Here is a 16,473-nt window from a genome sequence, read left to right as displayed (position 1 = left end):
GGAAGCAATGCAGGGTTACGCGTCTCTCTTGATTTCTGGTCCTCAAGGGTTCGCGTGCAGGCACTATAGGCGCATACATCTCGTTTTGACCACGATCATGGCTGAAGACAACGTACTCCCGATACCAAACCTCAAACTGCCGCAGGCGCAGTTTGTACTTTTTAGTCCCAAGCTGCAGACACTCCATGGCAAGGCTTTAGAGGACTTGATGGCGGGGATCCAAGCGGATGGTATGCAGGTCTCTACGGCATCAGGAGTATTCACTAACTTAGGTACCTTTATGTCATCTAGAGATGTCGCCGTACTATAAGGTATTGCTTGAGTCAACACCATCACTAAAGCGGGACGACGCCCTGTTGAAGAAGATGGAGGAGGCCAACACAGCAGCGATGGCCAAGCTCGACGAAGCGCTCGCGAATGCGGAAAAGACCGAGGGAGAGACTGAGATCAGCGATGCGCTTCGTGCAAAGGCAACATATCTTACAAGGATAGGGGACAAGGAAGGCGCACTCGAGGCCCAGAAGCTGGCGCTAGAGAAGACACCTGGCCTCGGTTCGCGCATCGACATTGTCCTCACCATGATTCGAATCGGCTTCTTCTTCCAAGACAACAGAGTCATTTCGGAATGGATGACCAAAGCGAGCGAGCTTGTCGAGCAGGGAGGTGACTGGGACCGGAGGAACCGTCTGAAGGTCTATCAAGGACGGCATATGCTGAGTGTGCGGAGATTCAAGGAGGCGAGCGACCTGTTACTGGACGCCCTCTCAACATTCACCGCCACAGAAGTCTTCGAGTATAACGAGTTCGTAACGCTTACCGTGCTCAGTGGGACATTGACTTTACAGCGGGTGGACTTGAAGAAGCGGGTGGGTCTTTATTTCTAAACCGCTTTTCTTCCGCTTCTGATCACGGGACAGATTATATCTAGCCCCGAGGTGAACTCGGTATTACCCGAGCTTCCTCACCTGGGTGATTACTTCACCTCCCTCTATAACTGTGATTACGCGCGATTTTTCCGAGCCCTTGGCGAGTCCGTTCTCTTATAAATCCATCAGTCACTCATCGCATTTTCAGCCGATGTCGAGCAGACATATCTCATTCCGTCCCGCATCCTTCACCCACACACCCAATATTACGTGCGAGAAATGCGCGTGCTGGCATATTCCCAGCTTCTACAGTCCTATCGCTCCGTCTCCATCGCTTCCCTCAGTGCCGCATTTGGTGTAACTCCTGCTTTCATTGATGCGTATGCTACCTCTTCTTACGCGTCTGAGAACCGCTTGACAATGAATCTGTTAGTGATCTGTCACGATTTATAACATCTGGCCGACTGAATTGCACGATCGACAAGGTGTCAGGCATCGTAGAGACGCATCGGCCAGACCGGAAGAACGCGCTGTATGAGCAAGTGGTGAAACAGGGTGATGTGGTGCTAAATGAGATACAAAAATTGAGCAAGGTGTTGTACTAGTTGTTGTGTGCTGGGAGCAACGTGCAATAATCTGATGCATTCCACTGTGCCATCCGACAATATCCGCGGCCGAAGTGAAACAGCTTCGGAACTATCTGAGGCGAGCGATCGAAAGTAGATGGGGAAAGAGTCGAAGATAACACACATTCGGACAGCCAGACCACCCGGCCCGCTAAGGTAAGACAATGAAGGGGGTAGATTGTGTGTTGCACATGAAACTAAGGATGGTAACCATCAAGCAGAGTTGGTTTGGTTAGTTGTCGTGAGGCGCGTCGGGCATGACAACAGGCTAGACGTACTAAAGAGTTGGCTCGCGATGATGATGAGTGCCCAGCAGATGCTGCGCGTCCATGGTGTTGAACAGGGGTGTTGAGGGAGTACCTGAGGATGCACGTCTGTTGGTCTAGGGGGCGCGTCATCGCAAATTACGGAAGGTTTGATGGCGCAGAGGGGGCTTTTTGACGCACATAGCGCGAGGAGATGTTGGTGATTGATCTTGGCCTTCAAGGTGATAACCAAGCAGATTTTGGCGTGAAGATGGTATTGTCTACATTAAACAATGTGAGGATAAGGCCCTGACATCGATATCGTTGTTAGCATGGTTGCGTTCTTGGGAAGCCGTGCCGAGTGTGCCGAGGAAAGGAGAGACCCTCGTTTACGGAAGCAGGCTGCCTCTGTGTGGATACCCGTTATGCCGAGTCGCGTGGGAACAAAGGAAATGAGAGGGCGCGTCCACTCGCTCGGGTCTGAGTGTAATTGTTGGCCCGTGTGGAGTTGGGCCTTTTTCACACTTTGTGGAAGTTTATTCCATCTTCATTCCCTTCTTTTTCTTCAATCACCTTCACTTCATTCACTCCTGGGCAACGCCGCGCGTTTGACCGATCTCCTCAAAGCTGAGCTTTGACACGCAAACGATACTTCCTCACCTCTCTTCCCCCTCCTCCCTCCTCTCCTCCCGGGACACCTCTTCTCTCCCCTTTTCAGCATTTACACTTTCTTCCTTGGGTTCACGGCTTCAACTTTCAACTTTGGACGGGCACCGCAAGACTCTAGCAGTTCAGCAAACCTCCTATCAAGCACACGTTCTTTGCCAACAGTCACTCCTTCGACAACAGCTTCCTACCACTCAACAAAGAAGCATACCGGGCGTTTGTACCTTCCCGCTCGATTCCGACAGTCATGCACTTCTTCACCACACTCTCTACCATTCTTTCCTTCATCATCGCCGCGCAAGCCGCGTGCACCCCCGTTCGCAACTCAACCGTCAACGGCGCGTCTCTCACCGGCAGCGCTGGCCGCACGTCTTCGTCATCAACCTTCTCAGCCTTGGCTTCCCCCTCTCCCTCGGCATCAACCAAGAGCAAGCACCACCAGGGATCTAGCAGTTCGGCTGCCCTCTCCAGCGGCTCCATAGCAAGCGCATCCTCCCTGGGTACCCCTTCGGGCACGTCCGACAGCTCAACTCCAGCCACCTCCACGTCATCTGCTTCTTCATCCGTCAACACCGGGCTAAGTCGCGTCCAGGCGGCCGGGGACGGTGCCTACTTCATCGGTGCTTCGGCGTACTACCTGTACACGTATGCGGACGACGATCGTGCAGCTGTCCTGGATGCTATGCAGTCAGCGGGAATGACTGTCATCCGCATCTTTATCACTTCTATTTATGCCAACAACAAGGGTTCTAACAACCAGGCTGTCAACGATGTGGAGGTCGATAATATCGGCACTTACGACGATACCATACTCACCCAGATCGACCAGCTCATGTACGAAGCCAGCCAGCGTGGCATGAAGCTGCTTATCGCACTGCACGATCGGTACGCGCTCGGATTCTGGGCGACCGATGTCTACTGCACACAGCTCGGTATCTCACCTTTCACAAACAATCCACCCCAGATCGCCGATGCATCCGCTTTCTACACAAACAGCTGGGCTGCCACCATGTTCGATCAGCGCATGACGCACATCCTCAATCACCAGAACGCACAGATGGGAAATGCTGCTTGGAAGGACCTCGATTCCGCAATCTACGGTTTTGAGCCGGAGAACGAGCCCATGGGTCACATGGACCTCGTTGCTCCCAACTGGGTTTGCGATCGTGCCAAGACCCTTGCTGGTCTCATTCCCGCTGGCAGCTCCATCCTTATCTCCTCGGGTGGTGGCATTGATGCTGATACATCCGTCGGTGACTGGGCGTTCGGCTGTGGCGAGATTGACGTTGTCGCCGTTCATGACTACAACTTGGGTTCCGACTTCTTGAGCACGATCCAAAGCGCCAACGAGCAGGCTAAACAGCAGGGTCGTGTCTCTGTTGTTGGAGAGTGGGGTGTCATGGGAGATGACAAGGCGAGCAAGGCACAGACGATCGTCGATGCGCTCAAAGGTGATGGTATCGGGTGGCTGTGAGTATCGCCTTGTGAAGCCTTCTATCCAACTCTAAACATTTTCGTCAGATACTGGGAGGTGGCTAAGCCTGGTCAAGGCGCTAACAACTTCGAGGTCTGGACAGATGAACCTACATGGGACGTCCTTGCTTCCGCCGCTCCCAACGCTGGCGGCAACTCCAAACGAGCACTCGAAGCTGCTTCTATTTACATCGGAGACAGTCACAAGGCACGCTCTTCACGGATGGCTTCCTCACGCCGCCGCCATCACACCAAGCGTGGCATTCACAGTGCTCTTGGTAATGTCCGCTCGCACTAGACGCCATGCGAGGTTCGTCCTTCGCTTAACTTCAATCTCCATTTCACGTGGTGAACCTCGACGGTTCGGCTGCTTCCAACTTGGCGCCCGGTGATGCCTGGTTGTATTTCTTTGGTATGGTCCATTGAGGTTTTTACCAACCTCGTGGTAACGTTTCTCTGTATATTGTGCCTGTTGCACAGGTCTTGGTTATTTTTCGGGTTACAATCGCATCTGACATCATATAAGCACAAGGCATATCTCTTGATCTCTAACCCTCATGCCCAGTAGTCACGACCCTAGGTCCTCAACAGTTTTCACTACGATGTACGTAGAATAGTTCAGCTGTCCGGTGGAGGGCCTCCCTCTGGAAGGGCTTGTAATGCTATAGGGTTGTCTCATTAATATGGCGTTGAATATTAAGCCGACTAGTTAGTGCACTATAACCATTGTCATCTATACTAGACGCATCGCAGTGGAACTTCTCGATACAGTTTGCTGTTAAGGCCGTGCTTCCCTGATAATCGTAAACAGAAGCCAGGAATTACATGTATGTCTGTAGGGCGCTTAAGGACCCTTTGATGGGCGGTTCCTGTATCGCTCGCACACGGGGCCAGATGACATCAAGGTTGCGGACAGAGCTGAACCAGCCGCTCTGATGAAGCGACCGTATGTAGTCAGCAGCCGTAGCGAATTCTTGGACAATCTGTTAAGCTGCCGCTACCAACAAGCAAGGCTGCTAATATGCTTGCAAGGCCAGTGGTTGTCATTGCATCAAGTTTTTCACATGCTGTTCTGGCGTTTTTGCCTTCCCCGTGTTCTATACCAGCGCCAACTTCACCGCCTTGCTACACGCTCTGATAATCGTCTGGTTCTTTCGAGATACAACGAGATCATGTGGCAGCGCATCTTACAGTAAGGCGGACGATGAAGATTGTCTAAATTAGGACAGCGTTTCAGTAAATAAATAATATACTAGAATGTAAACTGCTTGTGCTACAATAATTAATCAACAACAATACGAGGCATTGCCCAACAAGATGCTCCAGCCTAGACATGGAGCATCTCGAGGATTCACGATGACGGATTCGTCGCAGCGAATAACAATGCTGACTGATTGTTATAAATCCACGCTCTGAGTGATATGGCATTTGGAAATAATGCGCGACAGGTGGCAATTTGGGCGGTGGGCCATGTGGGGTTGTTGATGAGATGTTTGATGCTGTCACAGGGTGAGAAGCGCCGGTAGGTGAGTCGCACCAACTCACTTCAGCCAGAATTCTTTGGGCACAGGGGGTTGCGGCATGTTCGGAATCCGGTTGAACTGCTCCAAGGACAGCTCCGATGCTCTGATCACCTTTCGACTGGCGTCGCCCAAAAGCTGAAAGTACTGTCTCGGCGACACGAAGTCCGTGATCATAGTAAGCGTCTGACCTATCTAACAGTCAGTCTAGGTAGGTGAGTGGGAAGGAAGCGTGCTAACCTAACCACGATTGCGGGTTCTTCAGGACCGCTGATACAAATCCGCCAGTGTCGGCTGCACAGAAGCTACCATCTTCGTTAGAATTCTGTCACGATGGCAGGAGGGAATATCACACCAAGGAATTCCGCTATCAGTAGGTATTGCCCATTCTCCTACGAGTCCCCCCCGAGACGGCTTCAGGACCTGACATCGTACATCGTCAGCGAATTCTGCTTTGAATACGAAGAGCATTCCTTACGGTAGAATCGGCCATCGATTCAAAGGTCATAGCTGCAACCAGACTTAACATACGTATATGTAAGAACGTGTCACCCCCTGCTGGGAACAAAAGTCACCTGGTAAAAGGCACTCCACTTGAACGCAGATACGAGTCGATGTCATCTTTTGAGTCACGATGAGGTATCGGAAATGCGGCTCGCTCCAGAGTCGACCAAATAAAGTGACGAATGCCCTCAGCTTTTGCGCAATATACAAGGTTATAACCTTGCTGGCGCTCCGCATCTGGACCGCTCTCCCACGCTAAGGCACTCCGTCAGTCGCGTCCAAATACCGCAGCCAACACAACTTACAACTTGTCACTCCGAAGACCCCATAGCAACCGGAGAATGCCGCATGAATTGAAGGAACATCATTATAATCGCACCGAACCACTTCAGCCCCGTTAGCAGCCAACTCTGTGAGCAAGTCAATTTTGAACACCGGGAGTTCTCCCCAAATACGAACGGAGAGCAGCTGGGCTCGTCACATCCCGTGTGAGAGCCCTCACATGAAAAGCGCCGTCCTGCAACAGGAAGCGGACCACAGAACCTCCCTGAAGCCCAGTCGCGCCGCACACAGCAATGGTCGGCTTTTGTTGGTAAGGGTAAGACATATCTTTATGAGGTCGAGTTGGCGTCGAGGATGCACTTGCTGGGTATACCGCGTCTTCGACAAGTTCTGTCGATACATTTTGAGACAGGTTGGTATTTATCTGTCGTTCTTCATACAGTATCGGCACTCGAGATGAGAGCACTGCAGACGACATCTAGCTGGGAAGCTGTCCGATAGACTGCGCACGATTCGACGGTGGCCAAGTGGACGGTAGCCGAAGCAAGACGTTCTCCGAACGCAACAGAGGGGCAGAGGGGCAGAGTCGCCACGAGGGAAAACAAGGGTTGAATCACTAGCGTGAAAAAGACGTCACACGGCAGATATTCTACTTCGCAACGAGGGGCCGCAATAGAAATCAGACGATAATGGAGTTGAAGCAGATGCCACGCGAGATGATGGACCAGAGATCTTCACGACCGTCCACGAGGGCAGTAAGGAACCCTTCGCGATTAACCTGATGGCAGTGAGTTATGTCTGCTTGGCCGTGCAATCGATGGTTAAATGACCAGGGAGAGAGGAAGCACAGGTCGTCTCGTGGCGCCATGCACGAGCCACCTAAGACGGCCCCTGTTTGGAAGAGCTGGTATTGAGGCACAGCTTATCCATTTCTCCACGTTCCGACTTTCCAGGAACACTTGCAGTATGAGAACGCCAAGCGGGAGGGATATTTTGGGCAAAATTGATATCCAAGGTAGGCCTCCTCCTGGTAGTCGGGAACTGGAGTTGTCTCAGGGTTAGAGCGGAAGCGTGCAGGATCCAGCCTGATACAAAGTAATGCCCTCAATGCTGTGTTGAGGACGAAGATTGATCGGTAATTCAATCGGGGACATTGGAGACGATAGGTCGGAGTAGAGGAGGCCGATGAAAGTGACGTGAACTTTTCATGACCAACCCGGCCTTGCTTACGCAAGCGAAGAAGGCGGTGTCAGAACCGGGTCCCCCGGCGAGCGGCATCTGTCTCACGGCTCCGGGTCTCTTCCCATACCTGTACCCTGCATCCCACTTTTTGGCTACTCCCCTGGAGGCTATAACGAACCACCTTTTCCTACGTATCTGCCCTCGAAACCGGCGCTGAGCTTGGAGAGGAAAGGGGTGGAGGAATATACCTTGCAGGCGGTCCAGAACAGTCTCGAACTTGTAACAAGCGCTCGCTTAAAGACACGCGGGGCAACGTTGAATTGTCTCTGTGGCACGCGTCAGTCATTGGGGCTGTCCGCTGCACCCGTCCCCGGGCGCTTCCTCATCTCCATCGTACAACCCATTATTACCGTTTAGCCGGGCGGACTACATGCGGGAAAAACCCTCTCATACAACTGTCACAAGGTGCATCGCATGGCGCACCCTCGTCGACAAGCATGTTTCAGACCAACGGATGTGGTAGGAATGTATTGATGATGACAAGTGTCCTAGGCCAAATTGAATCATCAGATGATCTTGCCCTAACCTTTTCTTCATTTGAAGTCATGCAATCTCGCTGACTCATCAACACGCTCACGCTAGATCACGCTAGACTGTTTGTTACGTGATCCCCCCTGTCCTTCTGTCCCGATGCTACACGAGGACCCCGAGAGCTCAGCGTGCACCGTCTGTGTCCTGTGCAGACAAACATGTGTAGCGGCAAAATATTTCACTGATCGTGTGACCGATCTTGGAGTGTTTGACGAGCTGGGAAGCCGCTATCCAGATCTTTTTGATTGCGACGCAGAGAGCTTACGATGGTTATGAGTTGACGGCGACAAACAGGGCCAACCATAATCGGATGGAATGTGAAAGATGTTGAATATTTGGGAATGACATTTGAAGTGTACGAATGCTATACAGACATGCGCTACATGAGGCTGATCAATATCACCAACGAAAGAATGAGAAAACATCCAAGGAGGATTCCGCGCTAGCGGCGACTTCCATCAGATGTATCCTGCCCGTCCTGACAGGTCCAATCCTAAGCCAACAGCAAAACGAGCATTCACTTCACTTGAAAACCTCCGGTGCTTGAACTTCTCTCCCAACGTTTGGCTGCGCGGCATTTGGCCGGTTGCTGGCTGCGGGGTTATCGGTGCGTAGCTCCCATAGAATCTGCTGAAACTAAAATCGCTGCCCCTTCGGGGTTCTTCCGGCATCGGTGATAAGAGGGGCGTGGGCGGTGAGAAGTGCGACCTAGTTGTGTCCTGATCAAATTTAGAGCTTTTGTACGACATGACCGGCTGGAAGGCTGGCTGCGGCGGTTGAGGTGATTGTATCACAGTTGTTCCGATGGACGGCGAAGTGGGCTTCATCATTGCGGTCCCTATCGTGCTGAAGGCATCTAACCCGACTAGCGTTGGGATGCGAGGCGGCGCATTGGGTATGCGATGCGATGAGCCACTGTAACGCCGGTGGACTTGTGTATGTTCTGAGAGTCCATCTCCATTAATGGAAACCGAGAACTCGGACGGAGTTCGAGAGATGTCTGCGCTCGGGGGCTTTATTCTCCGTGTTTGAAATGCCCTGAAAGGGTCTCTTGCCGAATAAGCCGGGGATAGAGGGGACGGCAGCCCGAGCGACGCCTTTGTGGTATTCAGATAGTAAGACATGATGTCCGAATCGCGCAGCGAGGCTATGGCCTGAGATTTGGAGTAGTCGGACAGTCCGTCGGAGATTGAGGAGTCGTTTCTGCGCAATGCAGGAGAAAATGTGAGAGTAACGGGAGAGATCGCGTTCTGATCCAGCAGGTGGGGACGATCTGAGGTCTTCAGGAACCCGGGTTTCTCATCTTCCACGATCACATCCTTCAGACTCACCATCCCGCCAGATGCGTTGTAGTACTCGAATCGTCCAGCGAAGGAAGGCGGGTCAGGAAGGCCAGGTAACACTCGGAGATCCGCGGTCGAGTAGGAAGTGTAGACGATCGGGCAGGCTGATTCGCGTTGTCTTGGTTTTGAAATGGCAAGTTTTGGTATCTTGCCCTGCCTCCGAGCGAGACAGACCAGGACGGGGACAAGGGTGAGCACGAGGAATACGGAAATGCTGATGAGAATGAGAGCCAGGGTCGAGAAATGAATGAAGGACGGTTGTGGGTCGTCAACGTCCGCGTTCGGCAGAGCAGTCGGCGACGATCTTGATGTCATATCGCGCCATATGATTGAAGGCGCTGGATAGTACAGCACCGGCATCAGGAAAGAGGGTTACGATCTGAGAGATGAGACAGTGTTGTAGTACAGAAAAGAGTGTCGGGTAATGAGCGTAATTGTGGTCGTTTATGCGTTGCCTGGTATCAGGGACGCCACGACCGTTCAGACAAGCCACAAAGAGCGGAGTAGAGGGAGTGCAGATATAAGTCGTAAGGAGTGATTATGGAGTGAAGGTAGAATACTTGGAGAGTGAAGACGGCGGCGGGTAGAGTACGGTGACTTTTGGAATGCTGCCATCTGCCCTGGAACGCGTTGTCGCCACAACGGTCGTATACAAACTTTATTTTGCCCCATCCATTCGTCTCGTAATATTCAGCCGCCCAAGTGATGGTCATTGGCTTGGTTATGCTTGGTTCAAGGACAAGTTCTTCATCTATACCTATATTGATCATTTGCGTCCTGGCTTGACCTTTTCAGCACGGGTCAGGACTGGCTGACCGTTCAGTAACACAATCCAACCAACATTCATGCACCACGCTCTGACTACTAACATCGCCAACATCGTGGAATCGCTCGCGCGAGAGTGAGGAAATACGCACGAATGGAGTAACATGGCTTCGAGTGGAGGAGGGGAAGACGGCGATAAGGTCGCAACTGGTGGGCACAGTCGAGTCTTCACGGTTGCGTGCCATGCGTTCCTATTTGCACAGGAACCATCTCCCGCCTAGCACTTCTTTTGACATGGGTCGGTGGTGCTCTTCATTAATGGATCCCTGCTGGAGACTTATTTCCACTGGTCAGGAAGGAGTTTCATACAGAGGGAGGTTTGGAGTCTAGCACATTGTTGTAACTCGGACGTCACGTTGAACTCCGAGGTAGGACACGGTAGTCATGTGCTACGGTAACGATATGATTAATTAAATTCATACCTTGCGTCTTAAGCGCCGGCATATCAGTGGCGGCGGCGGATTGGAGGAAGTTGGTGTGCGGCACGCGCCTCCATTATCAGCAGACCCGCATTAGTGCGCACTGCGCTGGTCGTCTGTCCCTCCTAACCCGTTTGCTGTCATCATCCCGCTGCGACCACCGGCCCCCTTTCTTGCCTCCTCTTCTCATATAGACTATAGAGACGACCTGTATCAGTATACACTGCATCAAACCACAATTCGTTCAATAACTCCAACAATGCCACTCACGATCTCTGATCTCCTGGGTTACACCTCTATCCTCTCATGGCTGTTCGCTCAATTTCCGTGCGCTCATATGCTCCACATCTATGACCATACACACTGACAGATTCACAGCCAGATCATTGTAAACTGGAAACTGCAAAGTGCGGAAGGATTGGCGTTTCCCTTCTTAGTAAACTGGCTATTCGGCATGTTCATTCACTCATCACACGCCACCGTTCTTTGTTGATGTTCTGTCCAGGAGATCTAACAAATCTCATCGGTGCGTGTGCAGCCACCTACCATGATTTTCGACTCATTCAATCTGTTTAGGCTGCTTATTAACCCATCAACTGCCCTTCCAGACATACTTGGCATCGTACTTCTGCTTCGTTGACGTCTGCTTGATCTCCCAATACGCCTACTATACCCCTTTCTCTCGATACTTTCTTCCACCACCGGTAAACCTTACTGGTACTCCTGGTTACAGCTACGCGTCATTACCTCGGTCTGCCAACGTGTCAGATGCCAGGGGTCGCAGCAAAAGCATCGGCCTAGAGATCGAGCGAGGGCTACGGCGACTTAGCCTCTTGCGGGAACATGGGAATGCGGAGGATAACCCAGTGGAAATAGAGGAGATATATGAACGTGTCTTGTCTGTAGAACGCCAGCGCCTTGCCGAGCGCTCCACAAGCAAGCAGCGCAACAGCAGCATAGGAGTGCGGAAGGCAGGGATGGTATTCCTTGCGGTTGGCACCCTAATCCGTGTTGGATATCCATCCTTCAATGACGTGCGGCATCTCTCTCCTGCGGGCCAAGTTCTTGGAGAGGTCGAGGCACCAATGCCGAATTTGGATATGCCGTTCCTCAGAGCTGCTTCATCTGACTCCCATGTTCTCCAGCCGATGACTGTTGAACCTTCTCGTGAAGCAGACACGGAGCGCATTCTCGGTCGCGTCTCTGCCTGGACTTGTACGACTCTCTACCTTACGTCTAGATTGCCCCAGATCTGGAAAAATGTAAGTCCGTTTATTCATGAAACCAGTCACTTGTCTGACTGTGCTTTAAGTTTGTCCGCAAGAGCGTCGAGGTATGCCTATTGCACCGGACTAACAACGCACAATTCACACAGAACAACAGGGTTTATCTATGTCCCTTTTCGTTTGCGCGTTTTTTGGCAACTTCTTCTACGTCCTCTCTATCCTCACGTCACCCCTCGCAATAGGGCAGGATGCGAGCGCGTTTCTCATGGAGTCCATCCCGTTCGTATGATCCCATGTTGCGCGCAGACGAGGAATTGACCTTGCAAACAGATATTTGCTAGGCAGCGGTGGGGTCTTGCTCTTCGATCTCGTCATAGTTCTTCAAGGGCAGATGTACAAAAATCGAAAGCCCATGGATTTCAACGACGCACACGATTCTGATGACGAAGACATGCGGGGAAGAAGCCGAGAGAGGAGACCCTCTGCACGAGAGTCAAACGGGCTTTTGGAATCAGACGAGCGCTTCGAAAGCTACGATGCGACGCTGACACCAAACCAAGGATGAATTCAGCAGGTAGCAGCTTGTCTGAACGTTTCTATATATGCAATCGAGTTTCCATCATCGCATTTTTTGATCAGACATGCTGGGCATGTAAATATACTGTCCCGGTGTCAGGACCTACCTATCAACAGTCTCCCATCAGACACCGCAACGGCAGAGCCAACATCCGCTCCTCCGACTCTGCAGACCACTCCTACTGCCGCCTCTCTCACTCCCACACCCCGGCCAACATCTCCCATTCCCATTCCCGCTGCTCCCCTTCCTCGCTCGCTCGCTCGCCCTTCCCACACCCGCACGCAGTCCGTCACCTCACACCTCTCCGCAGCTTCAGGGCCTTCAATACCAGTGCCTTCCCTCATCACCCTTGAATCCCCCGACACGCGTGTCCCCACGCCTGCATTTCTCCGCCTTCCCGAGCCTGGGTCCTCACCTGCGTCATCTCTTGATCAAGGACAGGAACAGAGAGGGCAGATCATCCCAGCCCAGCCCAGTGGGCTAGCAGCACTTAACGCTGGTGCGCTGAGGTATACTTTCAGCCTGCCTCTTCTTGGAGGGAGGACGAAGAGGACCGTAGAAGTCGTGAGGCTGTCGGGTGCTGAGCAAGTGCAAGCCCAAGCCCAAGCCCAAGCCCAGGAACATTCAGAAAATGGACAGGAACAGGCTACAGAAGATGGCGCCGGGAGAGAGGTCGTGAAAGCAGGAGAACCAAAAGAGACGGAAATCATGGTCGTCCCGCCTCCGGACGAAGAGGCGCAGGAAACGAAAAAGGCGGGGGACAACACTGAATCCAGTACGCTGCCCCTCTTCCCCCTCTCATTTCTAGGCTAACGCAGGGCAGAACAAGCCGCAGCGGAGGCTGCCTGGTGGTGGTCTTATCTCGGTTTCTCTACACCTAGCACCTCCTCCGTTAAAGAATCGTCCCCGAGCACGAACCTGCTTCCCCTGCCCGTCCCTCCTTCTACCCAGGAGTCGGCCGATATTCTCCCCCCCTCTCTCCAAGCCTTCTCTCACCCCAACAGCAGCCACCTAACAGCACCAACTTCAAGATTAACGCCGACCCCAGTCCCAAACAGCCAGCTATGTCATTCACCTCGGCGGAAACGAAGAACGTCTGGTACCAACCGTGGTATTGGTATACTGCTCCTTCCGTACCTGCCGCGTCTGCGGACGTACATCCTGGAGAGCTGGGGAAGGAGGGGCACGAGAAGACAGAGGCGGAGAGGGTGAAAGAGGACGCTCTTGCACGCTCAGACGCCGTATCTCCCGCCGTACAACCCTCACCTGCTACAGAGGCTCAACCCCAGTCTACACCTACCCCAACGGAACTTCCTCAAACACAAGCGCACGCAAGCCCTCTGACAACACAGAGCAACATGCCCATGTGGGTCAGCTTCTTCTCCGGAGGGCGGAACCTAGCACGACCATTGATCAAGCAGGGAGAGGGAATGGAGGTCATGATGATTCATGAGGAGGCGACAGGTACGGGAGCTGGCGGGGGTGTGGGAGGTCCTGTTGGCACTGGTGCGGTAGGCGGTGCGGGTAGTGGGAGTGGGACGACATCCAGTGTGACTGGGAGTGGGATTGGTGGCAGTGGTGCTACTGCTCCGACAGCACAGGCTGATGCCGGGACATCTCCAAGACCCTCATCGGCCGTTGCGTCCTTCAGTGCCATCCAGACACCGTCGAGCAGCATCCCCAACATATCATGAACGCCCCCAATTCTACCACTGCTAAGGAAGGATCGAAGCGCAGTACTGCTCAAGAAGCTGCCAAAGCTGCCTGGACTGCCAAGGAAGCGGTAAGGGCGGCTCGGTGCGCGTCTAAGGAGCCTCTCAAGCCCGGTCCTGGGGAGAAAGATGTGGGAAAAGATGTCAAACCGAGCAGTCTGCCTAAGGATACGCTCAAGACTACTCTGGTCGGTGGAATGGGGAGTAAGCCAGGGAGGATTAAAGCGGGCACATCACCTGGTTCTGCTCCTGCACTAACAGCCCCCCGAAAGCTCCGACGCCTGAGCCTAAAGATGTCCCTGGCCCTCCGCTCACTGTCAACCCCAAGCTTAAGAAGGCACTTGCGGACAGTAAGCGTGCTGTTTCTGTGACAGCCAAGAAGGACAAGGCCGAGCCTGCACCGCCTTTGCCGAACTTCCTCCTACCTACATTCCAGGCCGTGTTTTACCATCCCCTCTGTCTTTCCGCCCTCCGGAGGCGGACGGGAAGCCGTTTGGCGCACTGAAGAAGACGATGCGCTACGTGAACAAGTTCCTTGGCGCGCCGCCCAGTTACTGCCCAGTGCTGATCGATCCTGAGCTGGCGGAGTATCAGCGCCGTCTGGAGAAGGGCAAGGGACGGGAAGGAGAAGAGGTACCAGTTCCCCTCTCGGCTAGCAGCAAAGCGATGCAGGAAAAGTCCCAGGTAAAGCGAATGAAGCTTGAGGGCATGCCAGCGCTGATGCCTCGCAGCTGGGCTGTCATCGGCGTTGACCGGCTTGGTGAGATGAGGGCTGTCAGGCGGGCTGTCATCGTTGGTATCCATGGCTGGTTTCCCGGAGGGATGTTGAGGAGTGTGCTGGGAGAGCCGACGGGGACGAGTGCAAAGTTCGCCCAGATGCAGAGGGATGCCTTGTTGGATTCCCTTCGTAAGCTCTCGTATTTTTGTCAACTAGCGCACCTAGCTTAATCCCATACAGAGAAGCACGCATCAAGCTTGATACACTCACAGAGATTCCCCTCGAAGGGGAGAGAACAATCGCACACAGGTTGGAGAAACTCTACTCGACACTCAAGTCTAACGAAATGTGGATGAACGACATCCACCAAGCCGATGTCATCCTCTTCGCATGCCATTCTCAGGGATCGATCGTGACTTGCCAGATCATGGACCGGTTGCTCGAGGAAGGGCACATCTATACTGGTTACCCGGAGCAGACTGCGGGTGAGACGATCGTAAAGCTTGAGACCCAAGGACCAGCCATCCCGAGGAAGGTACAGCGAGTCGTTTGCCTCGCGCTGTGTGGAATCCATCTCGGCCCGCTCCTCTACCTCAATACCAGCGTCCTCACACAGCCTTGGCTTCATTATGTGGAGACGGCTGCAGCGCGTGAGCTCTTCGATTTTCAAGATACGGTGAGCGACGTGTCGAAGCGGTACATGTCGGCTCTGGAAGAGTGCTCGACCATGGCTGCAAGCTCATCTACATTGCTTCGCTCAACGACCAAGTTGTGCCCATCTACTCTCGCGCGTTTGTGAACGCCTTATATCCGCTCATCCTTCGCGGTCTGTACATCGATGGCGATGCCTACAGTTCGACAGACTTCCTCACTAACCTCCTTGTCCTCTGCCTTCGCCTGCGAAATGCGGGCCTCACCGATGGAGGCCTTGTTGTCCACCTGTCCAAAGCGATAGCTGGCTCGCCCAACGGCGTCGGCCACAGTTCTGTATATGATGGCGTGTTACACACTTGCCGTACGCTTCCTTTTCGAGACCAACAACACTCCCGGACCGCTCCCTCCTCTCGAGCTGGAGCCTTTCTCTGCACGCGAGTCGTCTAATGACTACGAAATACCGTGGATCCTGAACGAACTTGTCACTCACCCCGCCGCACAAGAATGGTTCCTGTCTGAGATTGAGGAGCTCCGTGCAGCGTTTGACGACTGGAAGCCAAAGACTGCAGCACTGAGGGATATCAGGAAGAAGCTAGAACCTCTCAAGCGGAAGGGACGGGGGACTCAATCGGATTGTTGTTGGTCCAAGCCGTTTGTAAGATACCCAATCATCCAGTGTTTCTCTTTTCCTTTCTGCACGTCACTGCATATGTACGCGCTCAACCACTCATTACACTCGTGAATTGTAGGATATGTAATATTGTCCCTGGATACTTGCAATCGCAATCGGATATCTATTTGCAGTTGAGAGAACCGTTACCAGTGCTGTGGCCCGTCGGTAACAGCGGTAAACATGTTAACGCCATTAACGTGGGGGACATAGATCAGCTGCACACGGAACCAAATATTTGTCAGCGGGACCTAACCTCAAGGGTTAGGGTTAGGGTTAGGGTTAGGGTTAGGGTTAGGGTTAGGGTTAGGGTTAGGGTTAGGGTTAGGGTTAGGGTTAGGGTTAGGGTTAGGGTTAGGGTTAGGGTTAGGGTT

General features: G+C 53.0%; 6 protein-coding genes across 6 annotated transcripts; 4 read left to right on the top strand and 2 right to left on the bottom strand.

Annotated features, from left to right (window-relative positions):
* Positions 1-51: 51 nt before the first annotated feature.
* Positions 52-1,808, top strand: DACRYDRAFT_19740 (PCI-domain-containing protein). The gene is made up of 6 exons (XM_040771641.1): positions 52-230; positions 292-866; positions 918-1,026; positions 1,075-1,246; positions 1,300-1,689; positions 1,771-1,808. The coding sequence occupies exons 1-5, from the start codon at positions 98-100 to the stop codon at positions 1,469-1,471; spliced, it is 1,161 nt and encodes a 386-aa protein (XP_040632038.1). The 5' UTR covers positions 52-97; the 3' UTR covers positions 1,472-1,689; positions 1,771-1,808.
* A 532-nt stretch (positions 1,809-2,340) lies between these two features.
* On the top strand, positions 2,341-4,558 carry DACRYDRAFT_19739 (glycoside hydrolase). Its single transcript, XM_040771640.1, has 2 exons — positions 2,341-3,873; positions 3,925-4,558. The coding sequence occupies exons 1-2, from the start codon at positions 2,651-2,653 to the stop codon at positions 4,172-4,174; spliced, it is 1,473 nt and encodes a 490-aa protein (XP_040632037.1). The 5' UTR covers positions 2,341-2,650; the 3' UTR covers positions 4,175-4,558.
* Positions 4,559-5,227: 669 nt separating this feature from the next.
* Positions 5,228-6,507, bottom strand: DACRYDRAFT_113333 (NADP-binding protein; the record flags this gene model as incomplete). The annotated part of the gene is made up of 8 exons (XM_040769611.1): positions 5,228-5,375; positions 5,422-5,587; positions 5,637-5,701; positions 5,752-5,819; positions 5,875-5,917; positions 5,972-6,155; positions 6,206-6,310; positions 6,360-6,507. 8 exons carry the CDS (start codon positions 6,505-6,507, stop codon positions 5,228-5,230), a joined length of 927 nt encoding a protein of 308 aa, XP_040632036.1.
* A 1,785-nt stretch (positions 6,508-8,292) lies between these two features.
* DACRYDRAFT_19738 (uncharacterized protein) lies at positions 8,293-9,896 on the bottom strand. Its single transcript, XM_040771639.1, has one exon. It carries the CDS (start codon positions 9,656-9,658, stop codon positions 8,414-8,416), a length of 1,245 nt encoding a protein of 414 aa, XP_040632035.1. The 5' UTR covers positions 9,659-9,896; the 3' UTR covers positions 8,293-8,413.
* Positions 9,897-11,327: 1,431 nt separating this feature from the next.
* On the top strand, positions 11,328-12,384 carry DACRYDRAFT_19737 (uncharacterized protein; the record flags this gene model as incomplete). The annotated part of the gene is made up of 4 exons (XM_040771638.1): positions 11,328-11,804; positions 11,855-11,875; positions 11,926-12,047; positions 12,099-12,384. Coding segments are annotated over 4 exons (855 nt in total), but the record flags the coding sequence as incomplete, so codon positions are not given.
* A 1,148-nt stretch (positions 12,385-13,532) lies between these two features.
* On the top strand, positions 13,533-16,067 carry DACRYDRAFT_19736 (uncharacterized protein; the record flags this gene model as incomplete). The annotated part of the gene is made up of 7 exons (XM_040771637.1): positions 13,533-13,982; positions 14,021-14,297; positions 14,330-14,496; positions 14,535-14,974; positions 15,016-15,471; positions 15,492-15,762; positions 15,809-16,067. Coding segments are annotated over exons 1-7 (2,149 nt in total), but the record flags the coding sequence as incomplete, so codon positions are not given.
* Positions 16,068-16,473: the final 406 nt, after the last annotated feature.

Source organism: Dacryopinax primogenitus, assembly GCF_000292625.1.
Source record: "Dacryopinax primogenitus strain DJM-731 SS1 chromosome Unknown DACRYscaffold_2, whole genome shotgun sequence".
Taxonomy (NCBI): Eukaryota; Fungi; Basidiomycota; class Dacrymycetes; order Dacrymycetales; family Dacrymycetaceae; genus Dacryopinax; species Dacryopinax primogenitus.
This window is presented reverse-complemented; position numbering and strand designations above follow the sequence as displayed.